At 51.1% G+C, this 18,310-nt stretch overlaps 1 protein-coding gene across 2 annotated transcripts; it reads right to left on the bottom strand.

Moving 5' to 3' along the window:
- Window positions 1–41: 41 nt before the first annotated feature.
- LOC122168669 (solute carrier organic anion transporter family member 2B1-like) lies at window positions 42–15,908 on the bottom strand. 2 transcript variants are annotated; one of them, XM_042834185.1, is made up of 8 exons: window positions 15,824–15,908; window positions 15,573–15,735; window positions 13,835–14,062; window positions 12,726–12,824; window positions 11,831–11,961; window positions 5,512–5,620; window positions 1,171–1,335; window positions 42–393 (listed from the first exon to the last, which is right to left on the bottom strand). In XM_042834185.1, the coding sequence occupies exons 2-8, from the start codon at window positions 15,706–15,708 to the stop codon at window positions 374–376; spliced, it is 888 nt and encodes a 295-aa protein (XP_042690119.1). In that variant the 5' UTR covers window positions 15,709–15,735; window positions 15,824–15,908; the 3' UTR covers window positions 42–373. The 2 variants fall into 2 exon arrangements, with proteins under 2 accessions (XP_042690119.1, XP_042690120.1); XM_042834186.1 differs by lacking the exon at window positions 15,824–15,908 and having other exon boundaries at window positions 42–1,335; window positions 15,569–15,689.
- Window positions 15,909–18,310: the final 2,402 nt, after the last annotated feature.

Raw genomic sequence — 18,310 nt, 5'->3', positions numbered from 1 at the left:
GACTTGGAGATCCTGGGGTCTTTTCCAACCTTCATGATTCCATGATTCTATAAGTGGTTGTGGTTGGGATGGGCTGGGGTTGGACTTGGAGACCTTGGAGGTCTTTTCCAACCTTTACAATTCTGTCATTCCAGGATTCCAGGATAGCTATTTTCTGCACAATGAACCACTGATGTAACAGTGTGTCCGTTTTCTTCTCTCATCATTACAAAACTGTAAAGGTTTCCAAGACAGACTTGGGGTTTTGAAAATCCCAGCTTATAAAGGGACACTGAAGAAGTGCAGTGTGTTTAATTCATCAAAGGATCAACAAGGAAGTTGCCTTCAGCCCATAAATACCCTATAAATACCCAAGGAAGGAAAGGATTTCCGGCTACATGAGAGCTTTCAGTTCTAACAGAAAAAGGAGAAGCAAGATTTAGCAGCCAGGAGTGAAAGGTGGATAAATCCATATGAGAAATACACCACACATCTTTAATGCCAAGAGTAAATCAAGGCTGGGCACGACCCAGTAGGGCACATCAGTGGAGAACACCATCATTTCAGCACTTAACCTTCCTCTTTTCTGCTTATTTTCTTCCGATTTACTTTTCAAAGATCCTTACTCTGAGGATGCTGCTTAGAATTACATTTCAAAAGATCCCCCTGTCTGTTATCTAGATCCCTGGGTGCTCTGGCTGATTTCAAGCCTTATTCCTCATATCTTGGTTAACATGACACAGGTCCCAGCTTGACACCGGATGTTCTGGGTATTAAAAGTAAAAGCAGTTTTGTCTCGTGAGAACATATCCTGCTTGTAATATCTTTGTTTCCTTCATAACAATACCAACAGCAAGAAATTAGCCCAATTTTTATGAGCAATTAGTCTAACTACAGTAAGCATTTTGAAGATTAAGAGAAGATGAAGACTCCAGCTGGGCTGCTCTCTTGCTGCAAAGTGTCTTTACAATGCACATGAGTATTTTTGCCATTTTTCATTTTATTTCATGCATGCTTGTTGAGAGAGCTTTCACTAATGGTCTGTGTAAAGCAATCCCTACCAGAGAAACGGGCACAAATCAACCCAGATGGTTCCTTGCTCTGTTCTTGCCATGAGTTGTTCTCCTCTCCTTGGTTTTCAAGAAGGAGCTCAGAACCTGGCAAGTCCCCACGCACGACAGCAACACTTACCAATGATCATGTTGGCAAAGGAGGCTGTGAGGGAGAACTGTCTCTCCAGAAACTTCCCCATGAAGGTGGCTAAGCCAGCAACCATGGCCGAGAGGTTGACCTGAGCCAACACCACCAGCAGGTAGACGGGGTGGCGAAGGTTCCTCAGCAGGACCACAGGAAAATCTGGAAGGAGAAAAGGGCAGCCTGATGCGTACAGAGGGGAACAGCAAAATATCACCCATAGAAAATGGCATAGCTTTGAAATTTCCCCAAAGTTTTGGGCAGGATTTTGGCAACCCTGCCTGCAGCAGTGGTGTTGGAACTGGACGATCTTTGAGGTCCCTTCCAACCCAAGCCGTCGTGTGAACCCATGGAAAACCCTGTGCAGGATTAACAATTCGGGATTGGTGAGGTCTACCAAAGATTTCCCTTATAAAAAGGCAGAACGAGTGCTTTCAGGGTTTATCATTTCAGTTATATTATGTGGTGGATTGGACGAGAAGAAGCCGGGTCGAAGCATCAGTGGTTGCATACATGTCCCAAGGAAACAGCCTCGGTTCCTTTCCCTGAAACTTTCTGCCATGGCATGAAAAACATCTGGGAGGTCACTAAGTGTCAATTTGTTTATTTGCTGTGGTTGAAGCTGCAGTGTCCTTTCTGTTTCGGTAGTAAAGATGCTTCTCTATTATTGTTATTACTTTCAACGGTTAAGATGCATTTTTCTGAATTACAGGCAAGAAACGACGCCAGCAGATTCCCCCGAGGCCAAACTCTTGGTACTTGAGCAAAGACTTGTTGGAGGGACACTGACACCCACCAGCTGCAGACCTCCAGCCCGGAGCTGCTTCTCCCCCATGCTGAGCCCTCGTTCTGCTCATGCCTTTGCTTTGCAGCACGTAAGCAGAGGGCATACATAAAAGGCAACTTCCAGACAAACAGCAGATGAGCTTCCCAGATGAGAGCTCTGAAAGCCAATATGTTGGAGCAGAGATAAGGAATTAACAGGGAGGATTAATGCGAGGGCCTTGCTGTAAATTAATGGTGTTAATTCCCAGCAGCTCACAAACATGGGGACAATCTCTCTATCTGCTCCAGCAGGGAGAACCATCTGCCAGGAGCTGCCCCAAGCTGTGCATTCACTTCTATTGTTTTCGTCCTAAAAAGTCACATGAAGAGCAAAGACTTCTCCATGGCTGCCAGAGGGTGACCAAATGCAAAGGGAAAGCTCGCCTTCATGGGAGCATTCCCTCTGAGATCAACATTCTGCTCCCAGGGTTGTGCAAACAGCTGGAGATGCTGGGGCCAAAGGAGGGCTCCAGAGAGAGTCCAAAGAGTGCAAGGTCCACGAGACAAGGGCATGGGCATGTGGGGATGAGTCAACAGTGGGATTTTGTGATCTTGGAGGTCTTTTCCAACCCTCACGATTCTATGAGAGGGCAACGGTGGGGATGGGTTGGGGTTGGACTGGATGAGTTTGAAGATCTCTTCCAGCTTTTGTGATTCTGTGAGATGGGTTGGTAGTTGGATAGCCTTATAGCTCCAGGTAGCCTGGTACTAAAAGCATGTGGAATAAAGTCCTAAAAAACCCTTAAAAAAACCACAAAAGTTGAAACCATCTTTAGGCATCACTGAGAAACCAACAGGTCATGAGCCCCAGATTTTAATTGCTTTGAAGATCACCTTTCATGGATTAATTCCCAAATTGTGCAGCAGCGGCTGAGCGTCCTCCCAGGTGCTTCCAGCAGAAGGCTGGAAATTAGCAATGGAAATTAGCGATGGAAATGACTTCTAGCTCACTGATCTCATTGCTGCGAGCAGATCCAAAGGCTGCGAATGGAGCACAGCAAAAGGAGCAGGGAGCAGCCCAAAGTCACCCAGCACATCTGTGCAGGAGCCAGGATTGCTCCCCACAGCGCTCTGACTTTCCTCATTTTGAATAGCTCTGGTTATTGGAGCCTGCTTGTTTCTCAGGAGTTGACCTCACTGTTTGGAAAGGTCCCCAGTGCTTTGCCCCACACACAGCCCCATCCTGTTGTTGAGCCTGCGGATGGGAAAGCTCTTCCTGTCCTTGAAGTGCAGCCCCTGGAGCTCTGCAAGCTGCTCCTCACGCCTCATCCCACACAGACCCAAAGCCCAGAGACCTGCCAGAGAAAACGGGAATACAGAGAACCTCATCCATGGGCCCGAACTTGTCCTCACTTTGAAGCTTTCATAGGGAAGTCCTGGGATGGAGGCAGAAGCAGTCTGCTGTGATCTCAGTTTGATGCGATTCCTGACGGGATCCTGATGCTTTCCTTCATCCCACCCCGAATAGGAAACCTGTAGCCGTCAGCGTGGCCACGTGCAGGAACACAACCTGCAGAAATGCACAGGGCTTCCTGTCCCTGTACCCCCCTGGCACCCCTTGGGATGCTGGTGGAACACCAAGAAGACGAGGCCCAACCCACATCTCCTTGCCAATGGCCATCTCCATCCAGCAGCGTGCAGATGAGTCAGCTTCTAACTAATTAACTTCTAACTTCTTTCAGCTTCATCTAATCTGCCCCTGTTACGTCGTCACGCACCACCTACCATCCGTATTCTGGATCTGGCGAGGGTTTTGTGGGTGCAAGGATGGCGCTGTAGGCTGGCACTGGACATCACTGCAGCCCCATTTCTGTAAGCAGGAGGTATATATTGAGCTGCTGGGGCTGAGATCAGAGAATCACAGCATCACCAAGCTTGGAAAAGGCCTCTAAGATCACCAAGTCCAACCTCCAGATGTCTGAGTGAGGTCCAGCCCTGAGCTTTGCCACTGCTGGTTTTACAAAACCTTGGTCACCTCTGCAAGATTGCTTTCCTGGCCAAAATTACAGATTCTCAGGGCTCAGACTTGGGGATAAACTCTTGGCAATAATGGATTTATTATCACAGCCCTGATGCAAACCCCACACAGAGGCCAGGCACTTCCTCCTCTCACTACTCAGGTACAGGGAGCTCATTTTTACTCATTTTTGGGGGGCAGAGAGCAGAGCATCAGCGTGAAAAATCCCAACTGAACGCCATAAATCTGCTCCCACACGACAGCTCCCAGCAGCGGTGTGCTGGGTGAATGGTTTGCTAAATGATGGTGCAGCAAAGTCAGTGGGGGAACAGGTTGGCTCTTATAGCTCAGCATTGGGCTGCAAGTGAGTGGGGCAAAGAGCAGAATGAAAACCTGCCCACCCTGGCTGTGCCTGCCCTGTGCTGACCTTCGTAAAACAAGAGAGCTTGCAATAAATGAAAGGGATAATACTTGGGAAATAGATGTGGATGGACTGCAGAGGGTCACTTTTCTTAAGTAATTGCCCAAGAACCAAATATTTATGTCAAACAAACCTGACCCGTAGCCTCAATAGACCCAAACCCAGCTGATTCCCTTCAGTTCTAAGTGCATCTCTAAGCCCCCCGACTTCCAAACAAGCTCATTGCCCTGGATTAATTCCAGCCTGCACAGACATGCAGCTGGTTTTAAACGCTCAGACCCTGGCTGCAGCCATCCCCTGCAGGACAAGCAGGGCAGCGTGGCTGTCACCTTGTCACCAGGCTTGACAGACAGGAGCTGAGGAGGTTTTGGGGGCAGGACTGTGATCACTTGGAAGCTGAGCAGTAGCAGATGGTGGTACTCAAGCAGCAAACCCTGCTCTAACTGGGCGCCCCTCTCCCTTCTCGTGGTTCTGCTGTGGGTTTGCCCCCTCTTCCTTGCTAGATTTGGTTCTGGTGCAGCTTTTGGCTTCCACTTCCATTGACCAGATGAGCCATGAAGCCAGGCAGTGCTGAGTGCTCCCACTCCCAGACAAGGAGATGGGGCTGAGCCCCTCTCATACGATGCTTGAATCAGCACAGGCTGGGCTGTGGGTTGTGTGCAGACAAGGAGGAAATCTGTGAATTGCATTTGAGCCAGCAGGATGCCTACCTGCATCCTGAGGGCTGAGCACAGGGAGGAATATCCCTCTTTCCTATTAGCATTGACAGGATGGATGAACGGGACACTGCCCATTGCCAGGATGGGTGGACGAGCAAGCAGGGAAGACACAGAATCACAAAACAATTTAGGTTGGAAAAGACCTCCCAGGTCACCCAGTCCAACCATCAGTCTGGCCTATTGAGTGCCATCACCAAACCACGTCCCTTAGTGCCATGTCCGTGTGTCTTTTTGATACCTCCAGGCATGGGGACAGCACTCCTGCACTGGACACCTGTTCCAGTGCTTGAAGCCATGATGGACCAGCAAGAGGATGAGGTCAAATGCATGTTTTCTTTCCCATGCACTCAACTCCCTCACTCAGACCACAGATAGAAACAAACTCCCTGCCAAGCAGGAGGTTGCCACAGACTTACATTTGATGAACTGGAGCAGGGAGAGGTTTTGCACGTGCTCGGACCTCGACCTGAGCTGGCAGAGCACATCCTTGCTCTTCTTGCTGCTGATCTCCTTCCCACTTGTCACCTGTGGACAGGTAAGAGTTGATCAGTACCAACATTCCCACCCAACTCACCCCTCCCACAGTTGTGCTGAAGGAAGAAGGGGAAATCTCCCTTTGGAATCACAGCCTGGGGAAAGCAGAGGGCAGCCCACCCTCCACAGATGGAGCTTGTGATGCTTTGCGTCCTGCCAGCAAATCCTGTCATCAAGATGAGAGCATGCAGAAGTCTGCATGACAAGGCTCAGAGCCTTTTTTTCCCCTTTTCCCCGCAGGACTGAATTGTATTTCATAAATATCTATGGGCACACAAGCCCAAGAAACGATGTACACCTGGGCAAGGTGTACCTAAATGAGGCAAAGGGAGCTCTCATTTGGGACGGAGGATGTGGATTTCTCCAGTTTTGGATGGAGGATGAGCATTTCTCCTCAGTGGAGATGGAGATGGGGACGCAGAGGCAACGACAGGGATGTGCCAAAGGCTCTGGGTTGTGCTGTGCAGCTGCAGACCCCTCACCTCTCTCAGCCTCTTTCCACTGTTCTGGATTATGAGAATCCCAGCTGAATTCTAGCAACTCTGCTCTCTTCTGGTGCCTTTATAGGTTTTGCCCCTAAGAACAACAGCGTGGAAGGGATATCCTTTCCCTCCGTGGAAGGGACCTCCATTCTGGGGATCAACGCAGCTGCAGGGCAGATGTGTCCGGGTCTCGGTGCTTACAGCCCTAATTTAGTGTCAGTTGATGGTTGGAGCTTTGTAAGGATGAGATCCACATCCTGCCTGTCCTGCTGCCACCACTCCAAAGGAGAGAGAAAGAGAGGTGGGACGTGGGGCCCTTGGATCACTCCAGCTCCATCCCGACCCCCTTAGGAGCCATCCAAAAGCAGCACCCTACATCCCTGCACATCATCCTGCATCAGCAAGAGGAAGGCCAAGGGAGAAGGGAGTTTTTTGGATGCACTCGTTCTGCAGGTTTTTACTGGTGGGATGAGGGCATGAAGTAGGTGAGAAGTGCTACTACAGAAGCATTACATGGCGAAGGAGCTCAGGGGGAGCATGGTTTGATGGAAAACCTCAGCTTATTTTCAGCCAGCAGCCCTGGGAGCCACATCTGACATCCCACATCAGCTAACGTGAGTCAGACAAATGAGTTCATCTGATGGAAATTAGATGTTCTACATTCCCTACAAGAGCTGGATGGTTTGTTGGCTGAAATGAGCTCTTTTTCTCTGAAAGCACGACATTAAACACTGGAAAGGTCACGATGTCCCGTGCTGAGAATGCCACTCTCTTCTGAAGTCTCTGCACAGCAGCAGTGAGATCTGTGCAGCTCCTTCTCCATGTGCCATCAGTAGAGCACAGAGATTGATATCATCATTTTAAATGCACAGATACAAATCCAGTTCCTCCCGCTTTTCCATCAGGACCAGACAGGCAGGAGCAAAAACCACAAGCATTTGTCAAAAACGAATTCAAGCTGTTGCTCCCTGCAGCTTTCCCAGCTGATAGCTGCTGTTGTTTCAGAGTGGGAACAGCATGCAGGGCTGCACACCCAGAGCCAAATCCACATCCCCAGTCCTCGACATCCCCCCAGCCTCTGTGTAAACATGACAGATCCATGTGCATCTCCATACAAGGAGCAAAGCCCTGGAGGAGAACGCAGGATGCACTGGCTCAGATTCACAATATATTCCTGCAGGAGGAAATGCATTCCTGAGGGGTGAAGCAGAAAAACTGGGAAAGCAAGCAGAGAGGGAGCAGGTCCTGCCTGCCGTGGGGATTTCAGTGTTGCATCACGCATTGGCATGCTGACATCACTGGGTAAAACAATGCAGGTTGGTGGCTCGGCGCTTCCCAGCCGTCTGCTGAGGTGTCTTGCCAAAGGAAAACAACCAAAAGTAGGAAATGTCGTGCAGAATGGCCCTGTGCTCTGTTTTGGGTTGATCCTTAAAGGGCTCGATGGACCGGGCTGCCGTTGCATCCTTTGCTTTTTGCAATGGGGTTTTGTCTAACGCTGTCAGGCTTCTTGGGATGGTGAAGGAGGCAGCTGGCTTTTGAGGGGTCTTGGTTGGGTTCCCCAAGGAAGCACCAGCAAAACCACTGGCTCATGCACTCAACGAGGCTGGAAAAGACCTCCAAGGTCCCCAACCCACCCCACCATCCCACATCCCTCAGTGCCACATCCTCACTGCTCTGGAACATCCCCAAGGATGGTGACCCCCCCATCTCTCTGGTCAGTTGTGCCAGTGCCTGATCACTCCTTTGGAGAAGAAAATGGAGCATTCTTGTCCCATTTCCATGCACAGACACAAATAAATCAGACACAGCAGAGCAGGGCTGGGAGCCAAGGGAAGAGCAGGACCTGCTTTGCAGATGGAGGTGGCTACTGCAGCCTGGTTTCACGCGGATACACCATGGGAAGAAGGGGATAAATGACCCGCTTTGTGACATACAGATTTTCTGTGTTTAATTTGTGGTTTCCAGCAGATTTCCCCTCTGGCTGAGCTGAACCTGCCGCTCCAGGCACAGTGCAAAGCAAAGTCAGCGAACCTATTTAGGTGTTGCACAAACAAAACGTGAAACCTCATTGCCTGGAAAAGCACCCACCTCCCTCCTGACAAGGTCGTGTTCCTCACAAACGCTCCTCTGTGTCTCTTCCAGCAGACGTGGGTCCCCCAGGGTCCCATTTCCTTGAGTGCTGAAATAGCCATCCTGCAGCCTCGCTCAGGTGGAGCCAGGTGATTATTTTTAACTCTTCCTGTATTTGACATTCCATTGGGAAAATCCAACCACTGAGATCAACACTTTCCTGTAACGCAGCCGCTTCTGCACCACTGCACTCTGCCACCTGCCCTCCGAGTGCTCCCCAAATGTCCTCTATTTCCAGGCTGGTGCTTGGAGGTTTTAATGGAGAAGAGGGCTCTGGGGAGAAAGAATCTCAACAAATGCTTGGATTCCCCTGCCCAGCTCTTTAACCTTTGGCCACCAGCTGACAACACAAAAGGAGTGGATCATTGAAAGTTCCCTGTGGGTTCTTTTCCTTTCTCCGTGCCCTGGAAGCAAACCGTGCCACTGCTGGATCAACGTGGGAGGATTTGGATAAATGTGGACTATTTGTCCCAAGAGAGAAATGGGAGAAGTTATTTTTCGCTTCCTCTCCATTGCACGAAGTCCCTGGGACAGAAAAAGGCAAGTCACTGCCATCCCACAGCATGGGACCTGGGAAGTTCCCTGCTGATCTGTCTGCAGGATGTTGACCTTGGTTTGCCAATTCCTGCCCCATAGTGTGAGGCACTGCTGAGATCGTAGAATCATAAAATTGCTCAGGTGGAAAAGACCTGCAAGACCATCAAGTCCAACCTCGACCCAACCATACGACCCTAACCATGACAACCCAATGCTGAATCACCCAGCCATGAGATGGATGGGTTTAAGCATGGAAGAAGGGAGGTGACATCCCAAACCTCTGCTCTGCCCACATAGGTCTCCTACCTTGGTGTTTCCCTTTGCCTTCAGGCATCTCCTCAAACAATTCAGGGGTGAATTACAAGCGAGAGCTGAAGGGATGGGCAACAGGGGATTCATCTCACCCAGGGACAAAGCAGAAATCCCAGCAGATGCTCTTTGGGGGCCAACACAGAGCCATTGCACTGCTGCATATCCTGAGAGCTCCTACACTGCCCACCCATCCAGCCCTGCCATGAAATGCCCCCCAAAATCCACTGCAAAGGCACGAATCCTCTGGCCACCCCTGTTCTCTCCCTCCTATCTTTGGTGGCATGGTTCCTTTCATATTCATGCTTCCTTACAGCCCTGATGTTTCACTTCTCCAAGCTGATCCAACACACGTGGGGCACTGGGATGAAGAAGGACCCAGCACAAAAGAAGCTTTGTCTCAGTCATCTCTTCTTGTGTGCTCCACATGGATGGGCTACGCTGGGCTAGGGGCTGACAAAGGGTGGATCACAGCATCCTGTTCTCCCTCTTCAACAACGCCAGAGTTTAAATAAGCAATGGAAATCCAGTATGTCAGAAGGAGAACAGCAAATGCTCCAGGTCCATCTCCACGTGGTGCAGCCACGGAAGGAGTAAGAATGAACTGAAGACGGTTTTTCCAGGAGAGGTGGGGAAGCGCCGGCCCTGCTGCAGTGAGCTGCGTTGGGAGAACCAGCAGAAGTCAGGATGGTTGGAAAAGAGGGCTCCTCGGGTTGGAGAGGTCCTCAGCACAGTGCTGAACAAGGTTAGTGCTTCCTCTTTTGTTTCAGGTGCTGAGAGGGCACCTTTTCCCCTTTCAGACCCGGGATGGATGGTACAGCACTGACCCAACTGCCTACTGGGGAACTGGAAGACGTTCAAGGTCTGGGACAAAACCGTGAGAAATGCAGGCAGCATTAAACTGGAATGACTGGAATAAAACTGGTCTTGACTGGAGGCAGTTTGTCCACTAAAGGCCTTTTCTTCTTATCTTCAACTTGAGACGATGACAACTTTATGGCTTCGCTGTGGTTGTCCCTCCAGCAGTGTTATTCAGGATGCTAGAAATGCACTGATGGGTTTCAAAGCAGGGGAACCAAAAAAAGCACTGATGGAGAGATTGATTCATGAGAAAAAAGAAGATCAAAGGAGCGAACTCTCATTAGTGTTAACACAAAGTGCAAATGTCCTTCCAGGAACTTCAAAGGAAAGAAGCCGTGAAGATGAAACGTGGCTGTAGAATGAAAATCCTCCATCTCTCTTAGCCAACGAGCCAGAGATGTCTGTGGGATGATGTCCATTGGGGAGGGTGTGCTGTGGTCTGGAGGGATGACCAAGAGCTCAGGTGAGGTGCACAGAGTGAGCTGGGAGAAAGAAAATGAAGGCATGAGGACTCCCCTTTGCCTCACAGGGCTGCAGCGTTTCTGGGAACCCAACAGGGGTAGAACACGACATCCCCCCCCAAAAAGCCCAGCTGGTCCAACTGGTGACACTTCACAAGCAGGAGGAGCCCAAATCCCTTGAGGAATCACTTGCTGATGTGGTATTTCCAGAGAAAAGAAGAGCTGTTCTGCACCAGGAGGTGCACGTGCTTGTTTAGACAAGTGTTAGCATTCTGAGATGAAATCTGTGTGAGAGGCAGCCAGACAGGCTGCAGCATGACCATGACATTGAAAAGAATGCAATTTCACCAACCAAGCACCTCCATGGGACTCCGACAGCGAAAAGAATCCCCAGCCTTCCTGTGTCACACCTCCTTTATAAGAACAACATGCTTTGAGTCGTTCTCTGCCATGCTCTGTTTGCCAGAAAGCCAGAACCACAGCACAGCACAGCACTTGGGAAGCCCAGCAGCTGTTCTGTCTGCTGGCACAAGTATGAATTTGCTCAGCAAGGATCCTGAGAGGTTGAGACCCCACTGGAAGCACTGAGGTGTGAGCAAAGCTGGGTGCTGCAACCCTGTGTGCAAGTGAGTGCTGAAAAAATGGGGTTTAGCAGTGGAAATGAGACAAACTACCCACCAGCCTCAGTATTTCAAACACAGCCAGGGCACTTCTCAAGAAAGCTGGGGATGCATTGTTCCGTTGTCTGTATTTCCTATGAAACAGGATTGACTTCCTCATCAGATACATAGGAAACGGGCCAGCAGCGTCACAGCTGCCAGCAGCTCCCGAGATGGACAAGGCAGAAGGAGAAGGACCATTCCTTCCCCTGGGATGTGGGGAGTGCAGCTGGGCCAGGAGGGTGAGAAAGCAGGACCTCCATCACGTAGGGCTTTCCTGGTTCTATATTCTCCTGCACAGAAGCGCTGCTTTGGTGTCCCCCCATGAAGTCATTGCATCCGTTGAGCTGCTTGCACATGGCTGGGTTTCACTCAACTGGGCTGTGCTTAGCATAGAGCCTAAGCGAGAACAACTGATGCTGGATGTGAGGCCAAACCACAGCTCACATGGAATCACAGAGTCATTAAGGTTGGAAAAGACCACTGAGGCCATCGAATCCAAACATCAACCCATCCCCACCACGTCCACTCGCAGAACCACGGGATCATTAAGGTTGGAAGAAACCTCCAAATCCATCGAGTCCAACCCCAACCCACCCCCACCGTCTCCACTCACAGAATCATGAAGGTTGGGAAAGACCTCCAAGACCATTAAAAGTCCAATCGTTGACCCACCCCCACCTTGCCCGTACACCACGTCCTTCCTTGAGGAAGGATGTTTGTGTGCAATGCCACAGGGACCATCCCCAGCCCCTCTCCTACCTCTTTTGGCATTTCCCGTGGGAAGAAGAAATAAGGCACTGCGGACACGGCCACAAGGCTGGCTGCCACCAGGAAGCCGAGCCACCAAGCACCAACCCACCGTGGGTCTTTGTTGGTCAGCAGGACCTCATCTGCAGCACAAACAGATGGAATGGTGTTTAGTCTGAGTCCAACAGTGCAACGAAGGCGTGATGCTGAGTGGCCCCAGGCACCCAAGACAACGGTGTGCTCCATGGAGGAGGTTCCCACCCTGGGGACCATCGGTTCTGAGGTCCGAGCAACCTGAAGGTGTACTAAGTAAGGGTGTAGCTGATAATAAATTAGAAGTCGTTGACTCCCTCCTGGGTAGAGAGGCCTTTCAGAGAGATCTCAGTAAATTGGAGAGCTGGGGAAGGTGTCAGGAAGGGTCGGGCTGAGTGTTAGGGAAAGGTTCTGCTGCATTGGGCAGTGGGCATGGGGCTGAGCTGCCGGAGCTCAGGGAGCTCTGGGACACAGCTCTCAGCCATAAGGTTGGGTGGTGAGGTGCAGGATCAGGAGCTGAGCTCACTGGTCTTTGTGGGTCCTCTCCAACTCTGGATATTCCACGGTTCTGTTGAAGCATGGAATCACCAAGTTTGGAAAAGACCTCCAAGGTCACCTAGCCCACCTACCACTGACATTTCCCTACTAACCCGCGTCCCACGGTACAACATCCAACCTGGCTCGTGCCGTGCTACCAATCACAGAACAGTTTGGGTTGGAGGGGACACTTAAGGGTCACCCAGTTCCAACTCTGTGCTGTGGGTTGGACTGTCACCCACCCAAACATTTTGCCCAGGGTCCCATCTCAGCTCGCTCCTTAGCAACTCAGCACGATGGGGACGGATGGCTGAGCAGAGCTGCTGCCCTCACCCACCTCCAGCCACTTTGTCGATGTCGACGTAGAAACGCAGCATGCCAGAGCCCAGCATGAAGCCCACCCCAGGCCCAACCACGGTCAAGGAGAACAGGATGCCTGCAGGGAAGAGAGCAGAGAGGGGCTCAGCCCCGTGCAAAGGGGCCGTGGGGGCTGCAGGTGGCTCCCACCACACCTGCCCCCACTGTGGGCTGTTTCCTAGCAGCTTTCTCACCTCTCTCCTATTGAGATCTATCCTATCTATGGGGATAACAACCCCGTGCTTTCCAGGCTCCTTGTGCAGGAAAGGTTTTGCAAAACTCAGATGTTTCCTTGCTACTTTTCTCCAGCCTTCTCAGCAAGTCGAAATTCCCCCAGGGAGCCAGATGTGCCCTTTGACATCATAAATCTAGATAAAACTAAGTTGTTCAAGGGATTTTTGATGTCATCATGCCACGTGTGTTAATTTCCATTGCCAGTTTACTGCCCGCCCTTTGCAGGGTGAAGGTGATAACAGTTATCAGCAAACCCTTCAATGTGAATTGCCGATGAAAATTATAAACATGCTGAAGGTCCCACTCCCATTCTTTTAAATGAGCTCCAAAGGTCTGGAGCAAAATTTAGAACCACGGAATGGTTTGAGTTGGAAGGGAACCTTAAAGGCCATCTGGTCCCACTCCCCACAGCGCACAGGGACACCCACAGCTCCAGCACTGCTCAGATCCCCATCCAGCCTGACCTTGGCTGTCTCCAGAAATGGCTTATCCATTTCATAGGGCGCTTCCAGACAGCAGTGACCTGTTTTTGAGCCATCCTTGCAGGCCCATCCAGCTCAAAATACAGATAATAGATGCTGAAGGGCTTGGAGGACCTGTGTGGACCATCTCATCCATCCCACCACCGTGAGACATCTCTCTCATGCATCTGCCCCCACTCGTTGCACTGAAGGATGCTTGCCCACCCTCTAGATGGTTGTTCCTGCTGTTTCAGCCTCTTATCATTTTCCCCACACCTAAAAGCAATCCCAATTGCTCCCCTAAGTCACATTTTCCAGCACACCTGGTCCATCTGTTCCTGATACAGAGGGTTAATTCCGTTTTCCCCTCTTTCCACCACCGCCCCAGCCTTACCCAAGTAGAGGGGGGAGTTCCTCTCGCTGGCAAAGTCGTCGATGTAGGAGATCCCGAAGGGTTGGATGGGGACACCGCCGATGCCCAGCAGCACCTGGGCGATGAACATGACGAGGAGAACCTCGTGGTTCTCCCTGGCGGTGTGGGGGGCACAGATGGAGTCACTGAGGTTCCCTGAGGAGCCCATGCCTTCGGGTTGGCACAGGTCGGTGGTGTTGCTGAACACACCTGTGGGGAAAAGAGAGGGTCTGAGGGTTGGTCAGGAGAAAAGAAGAGAGCGGCAAGAGTGATTTGGGTTGGAAGGGACCTTCACGATCATCTACTTCCAATCTCCCTGCAGCGAGCAGGAAAAACAGAAATATAATCATATCATAGAATGATAGAATGGCCTGGGTTGCAAAGGAGCAACAGCGCTCATCCAGCTCCAAGCCCTGCTGTGTGCAGGTCGCCAAGCAGCAGCCCAGGCTGCCCAGAGCCACATCCAGCCTGGCCTTGAATGCCTGCAGGGATGGGGCATCCACAGCCTCCTTGGGCAACCTGAATAAGACCGTAGGGGAGGCGTTCACAACAGGATGTTCATTACACCCTAAATCACCTGCAAATCCAAGTGCTCAACACAGAGCCACCTGCAGCACCCACTCCAGAATGAGTGGTTAATTGTTATCCAACCACCACTTACACCTGATCCCTGTGTGCAGCTGTGAATTATTCACCTATTCCATCTTCCTTTAGTGCCCATAGCTGAGCAAACCAGCTGCTCTCTGAAGAGCCAGAGAAAAAGCATTCACTGGAGGCTCCTATAGGATTTGCTGGAGAGTTGTGGCAGAACTTCATAGAGTCATATGGTTTGATTGGGAAGGGACCCATGAAGGTCACCTGGTCCCACTCCTCTGCAATGCATGGTGACACCCACAGCTCCATCAGTGCCCAGAGCCCCATCCCCTGACCCTGCGTGTCTGCAGGGTTGGGGCATCCACCACCTCTCTGGGAACGGTGTCACAAGAGAGAAGTATTCTCCCTTCTTTCCTTCTCATTCCTTCGCCTTCTTTCAGGAAGAAGCTCCCGATTCCACCCCGACCCTGTTCTCCATGAGTGATAGATATATACATGCCTGTTTCTCACAAGATGTTGACTTTTAGACAGGGTCTAAACCCCAAGGAATCCCTCTCAGATGTCTCAGCTGCACATAGGCAGGAAGGGAGATGCCCCGCAAGCAGGAGATGGGCGTGAAGCTGCTGCTCACCCACTGCAGATGACATTTCACCTCCTCTGCCATCCTCGCTCCTTCCCACAGCTCCAATTTCCTTCCCGTAAAAAGCTTCAGGGGTCAATGTACACAGCGTGCCTTATCTCAGGAAAATGAAAGTAAAGGAACAGCTGATGTGGGTCAGCTTGGTGCAGCTGATGGAAGAGATGGCTTCTGTGCTATGGGTGAGGTCAGCTTGGTGCAATTCATGGAAGATGAGAGCCCTGATGTCTGGAGAAGGCCTTCCTGCTGCCTGGCTGCAGCATGGGACAAGGGGAACCAAACTTCATGCCCACCTCATGCCCCTCCCTCTGGCTCCAGCATACAAGCTGTCTCCTGGCTCTGCCTTCCCCCCGGGCAGCTGTTTCCATTGGGCACTGAGATGGTTTAATTCGCTCATTAAAACTCATCTTGCAGCTGCTGACGCCTCAAGAGAAGATCGTTTCCTTCCTCTATCCCAAAAGGCATAAAATAAGTTCCTAGAGTACCTACTGGCAACGGACTGGTCGTACTCATAGGGTCCTGTGATGAAGTGAGGGAGGGACATGAGGAACCCAGCCAAGGAAACCAGGATGGCACCGCAGCCGATGAAGCGGGGCCGGTGCACGCGGCTCCCAAAGTAGCTCATGAAGACAATCAGCAGCGTGTTCCCCACCTGCAGCAGGACACAAAGCAAGAAGCCTCAGAAATGCCAGCAGAGGAGGGTGGGAAGAGCGTGGATGGGGGAAGTGAGCAGGGCTCACCTCGTTGAAGGACGCGAGCAGCCCTGATGTCTTGCTGGAGAGGCCGTAGCGTTTCTCGATGGTTGAGATGGAGCTCTTCAAGTAGCTGGAGACCAGGAGCTGGGAGAGCTGCAGCAGCCCGTGGCAGAACACAAAGAACTGCCGACACAAAGCGAGAGCATCAGGCACCGTCACTGCGAGCTGCAACACTGCAACAAAAGCGTTTGTGCAACTCCTGCACTAAGGCACGGTCATGGAACAGAAACTAGCCAATGTGGGATCATAAAAGGTAAGTCCTGCTCGACCAACCTCGTCTCCTTCTATGACTGCTTGATCCAGATGATGCAAATCTTATGGGGAGCAGATGAGGGAACCGGGATGGTTTAGTTTGGAGAAGAGGAGGTCAGGGGAGACCTCACTGTGCTCTTGAAAGGAGGTTGTGGTGAGGTGGGGGTCAGCCTCTTCTCAGGTAACAGCGACAGGACAAGAGGAGACGGCCTTCAGTTGCACCAGGGGAGGTTCAGGTTGGATATTAGGAGAAATTGGTTCCCCAAAGAGTGGTTGAGCATTGGCACAGCTGCCCAGGGAGGTGGTGAGGTGTTCAGGAGCCATGGGGACGTGGCACTGAGGGATGTGGTCATTGGGCACGGTGGGGGTGCTTTGGGTTTGGGTGTGGGGATCTGAGAGGTTTCTCCAGCCCTAATGGCTCAATGGAATATTCTCTCTGCTCCTGCCAGCAGTGGTTTTCTGAAGCTCAGTCGCCACCACCAAGTACATCTCTGCTCAAAATTACCAGAGGGTGAATGCTCGTAAGGAGGGTGCATTTCTTCAGCAGATAAATGGCTTTGGATCAACAAATCCTTTCACCTGGGGTGCTGCTCACTTGTGTTGGCCTTGACCTGAGGTCTACAGCAGGAGTTGTGCAGCCCTCCTATACCCAGCCCAGCCAGCCTGACCCCAGCAGCCTCCCCGGTGCTGGCAGGAGATCCAGGATGGGAATGAGCCCTTCCAAACATGGCAACGAGCAGCTCCTCTCGAGAAAGTCAGGAGGAGGTCAGGGAGGGGAATTCAGTTCTCCAGTTTCCTCCCATTTTTTTTGTTCATTTTTAGCTCTTGCTAAGATTTGGATGCAAAGGGTGTTACCTTCTGCTGGATAGCGGGATGGCTCTTCTTCATTTCCAGAAGGAAAACTTGTCAAAGACTGCCAGCATCCCAGAACAAAGCCCTGAGCCCCTCTCCTGCCAAGTTTGGATGGATTTGTGGTGTGTGCACAGCTGCCCCAAGAAACTCATGCCTGAGGGCAGCATCCATCCTCCTGCTCCTCGCACAGAAGCATTTCTCCTTCATCAAACCATCCCAGGAGGGATGGAGTCTCCCTTCACCACATCTCTGGCACTCAGTAAAGGGAGGGAGGTGATGGCCAATCTCTTACCCTGCTGCCACGTGGCTCACCACGTCCTTTCCCAGTCTCCAAAGGAGTTCAGACCACCTCAGCACCCTAAGGAGCACCAGGGTGTGGGTGCCACAACCTTCAGCCACGTGCCGTCATCCTGCACAGCAGGACGCCAGCCAGATAGGATGGGCAGAACAAAGCACAGAAAAGGGAGATGCCTGCACAGGACTCCACGTGGCTGGGTTACAGCTCTGGACAAGGACCCCAGTGCTTCTGGCTCAACCACCTGCTGGTTATTTATCCAGCAGGAAAAGAGGAGCAGGCTGGTGGCCATTGGATCTGCTGGAGAGACAGGCATCCCTGCTGCCCTGCGTCTTGTTCTGCACAGACATCCAGGTGTTCACAAACCCCTCGCCCCTTCCCCATCCCTTCCCACTTCTTGCAGCACAGGTTGTGATTCCTGGCCCTCGATGCCTGGGATGTGACACCACGCATCCCCATCTCCTTCAATCCAGCTCGCTGGATTTGGGGTTTGGTTCTGTCCCAGCGGTGAGGTCTGTGATCGCAATGGAAGCAATGGAAGCAGGCTGGGGGCATTCTCTGGTGCTAATGTCATGGCAAAAATAGCCAGCAGTCATCCTACCAAGTGCCCCAAGCACGCACAACAAGGGGGCTTCACCAAAGGCAAGGGAGGGGGTTCACGAAAAGCATTGGGGTTTAACCAGAAACAGTGGGGTTATGACAAAAACAAGGGGTTGTGACAAAAATGAGGGGGTTTCAACCCAAACAAAGGGCTTTCAGGCAAAGCAAGGAGGGTTCAAAAATAAAACCAAAACAACAGAGGTTTCACCAAAAAAAAAAAAAGAACAAATCAAAATAAATCAAACCGAAAAGAACCAAATTCAGCAAATAAAGAAAGGGGAGTTCAACAAAAAAAAAGAGCTTTTACACAAAAGTGGGGGTTTTTACCCAAAAAAAAAAAAAAAAGGGAAGATTTCAACCCAAACAAAGGGGTTTCAAAAAGCAAAAAAACAAAAAAAAAAAACCAACAAGGCAGTTTCACCAAAAAAACAATGGGATTTCAACCAAAGCGAAAGGAATTTCAACAGAAACGG

The sequence above is a fragment of the Centrocercus urophasianus genome, unplaced genomic scaffold, assembly GCF_019232065.1.
Source record: "Centrocercus urophasianus isolate 14NV4802_14NV808 unplaced genomic scaffold, USGS_Curo_1.0 seq_434, whole genome shotgun sequence".
Lineage (NCBI taxonomy): Eukaryota > Metazoa > Chordata > Aves > Galliformes > Phasianidae > Centrocercus > Centrocercus urophasianus.
Note: the sequence above shows the minus strand (reverse complement) of the source record. Positions and strands in the feature narration are given on the sequence as shown.

Bases quoted from the DNA above. Each gene is read 5' to 3' on its own strand.
- LOC122168669 (XM_042834185.1), bottom strand. From the start codon at position 15,708: ATGAGCTACTTTGGGAGCCGCGTGCACCGGCCCCGCTTCATCGGCTGC. The intron at 12,825-13,834 runs GTAAGGCTGGGG...TCTTCCCTGCAG, and splicing joins GAACTCCCCCCTCTACTTGG to GCATCCTGTTCTCCTTGACC. The intron at 5,621-11,830 runs GTAGGAGAGGGG...ACCTGTCCACAG, and splicing joins CACGGGAAATGCCAAAAGAG to GTGACAAGTGGGAAGGAGAT.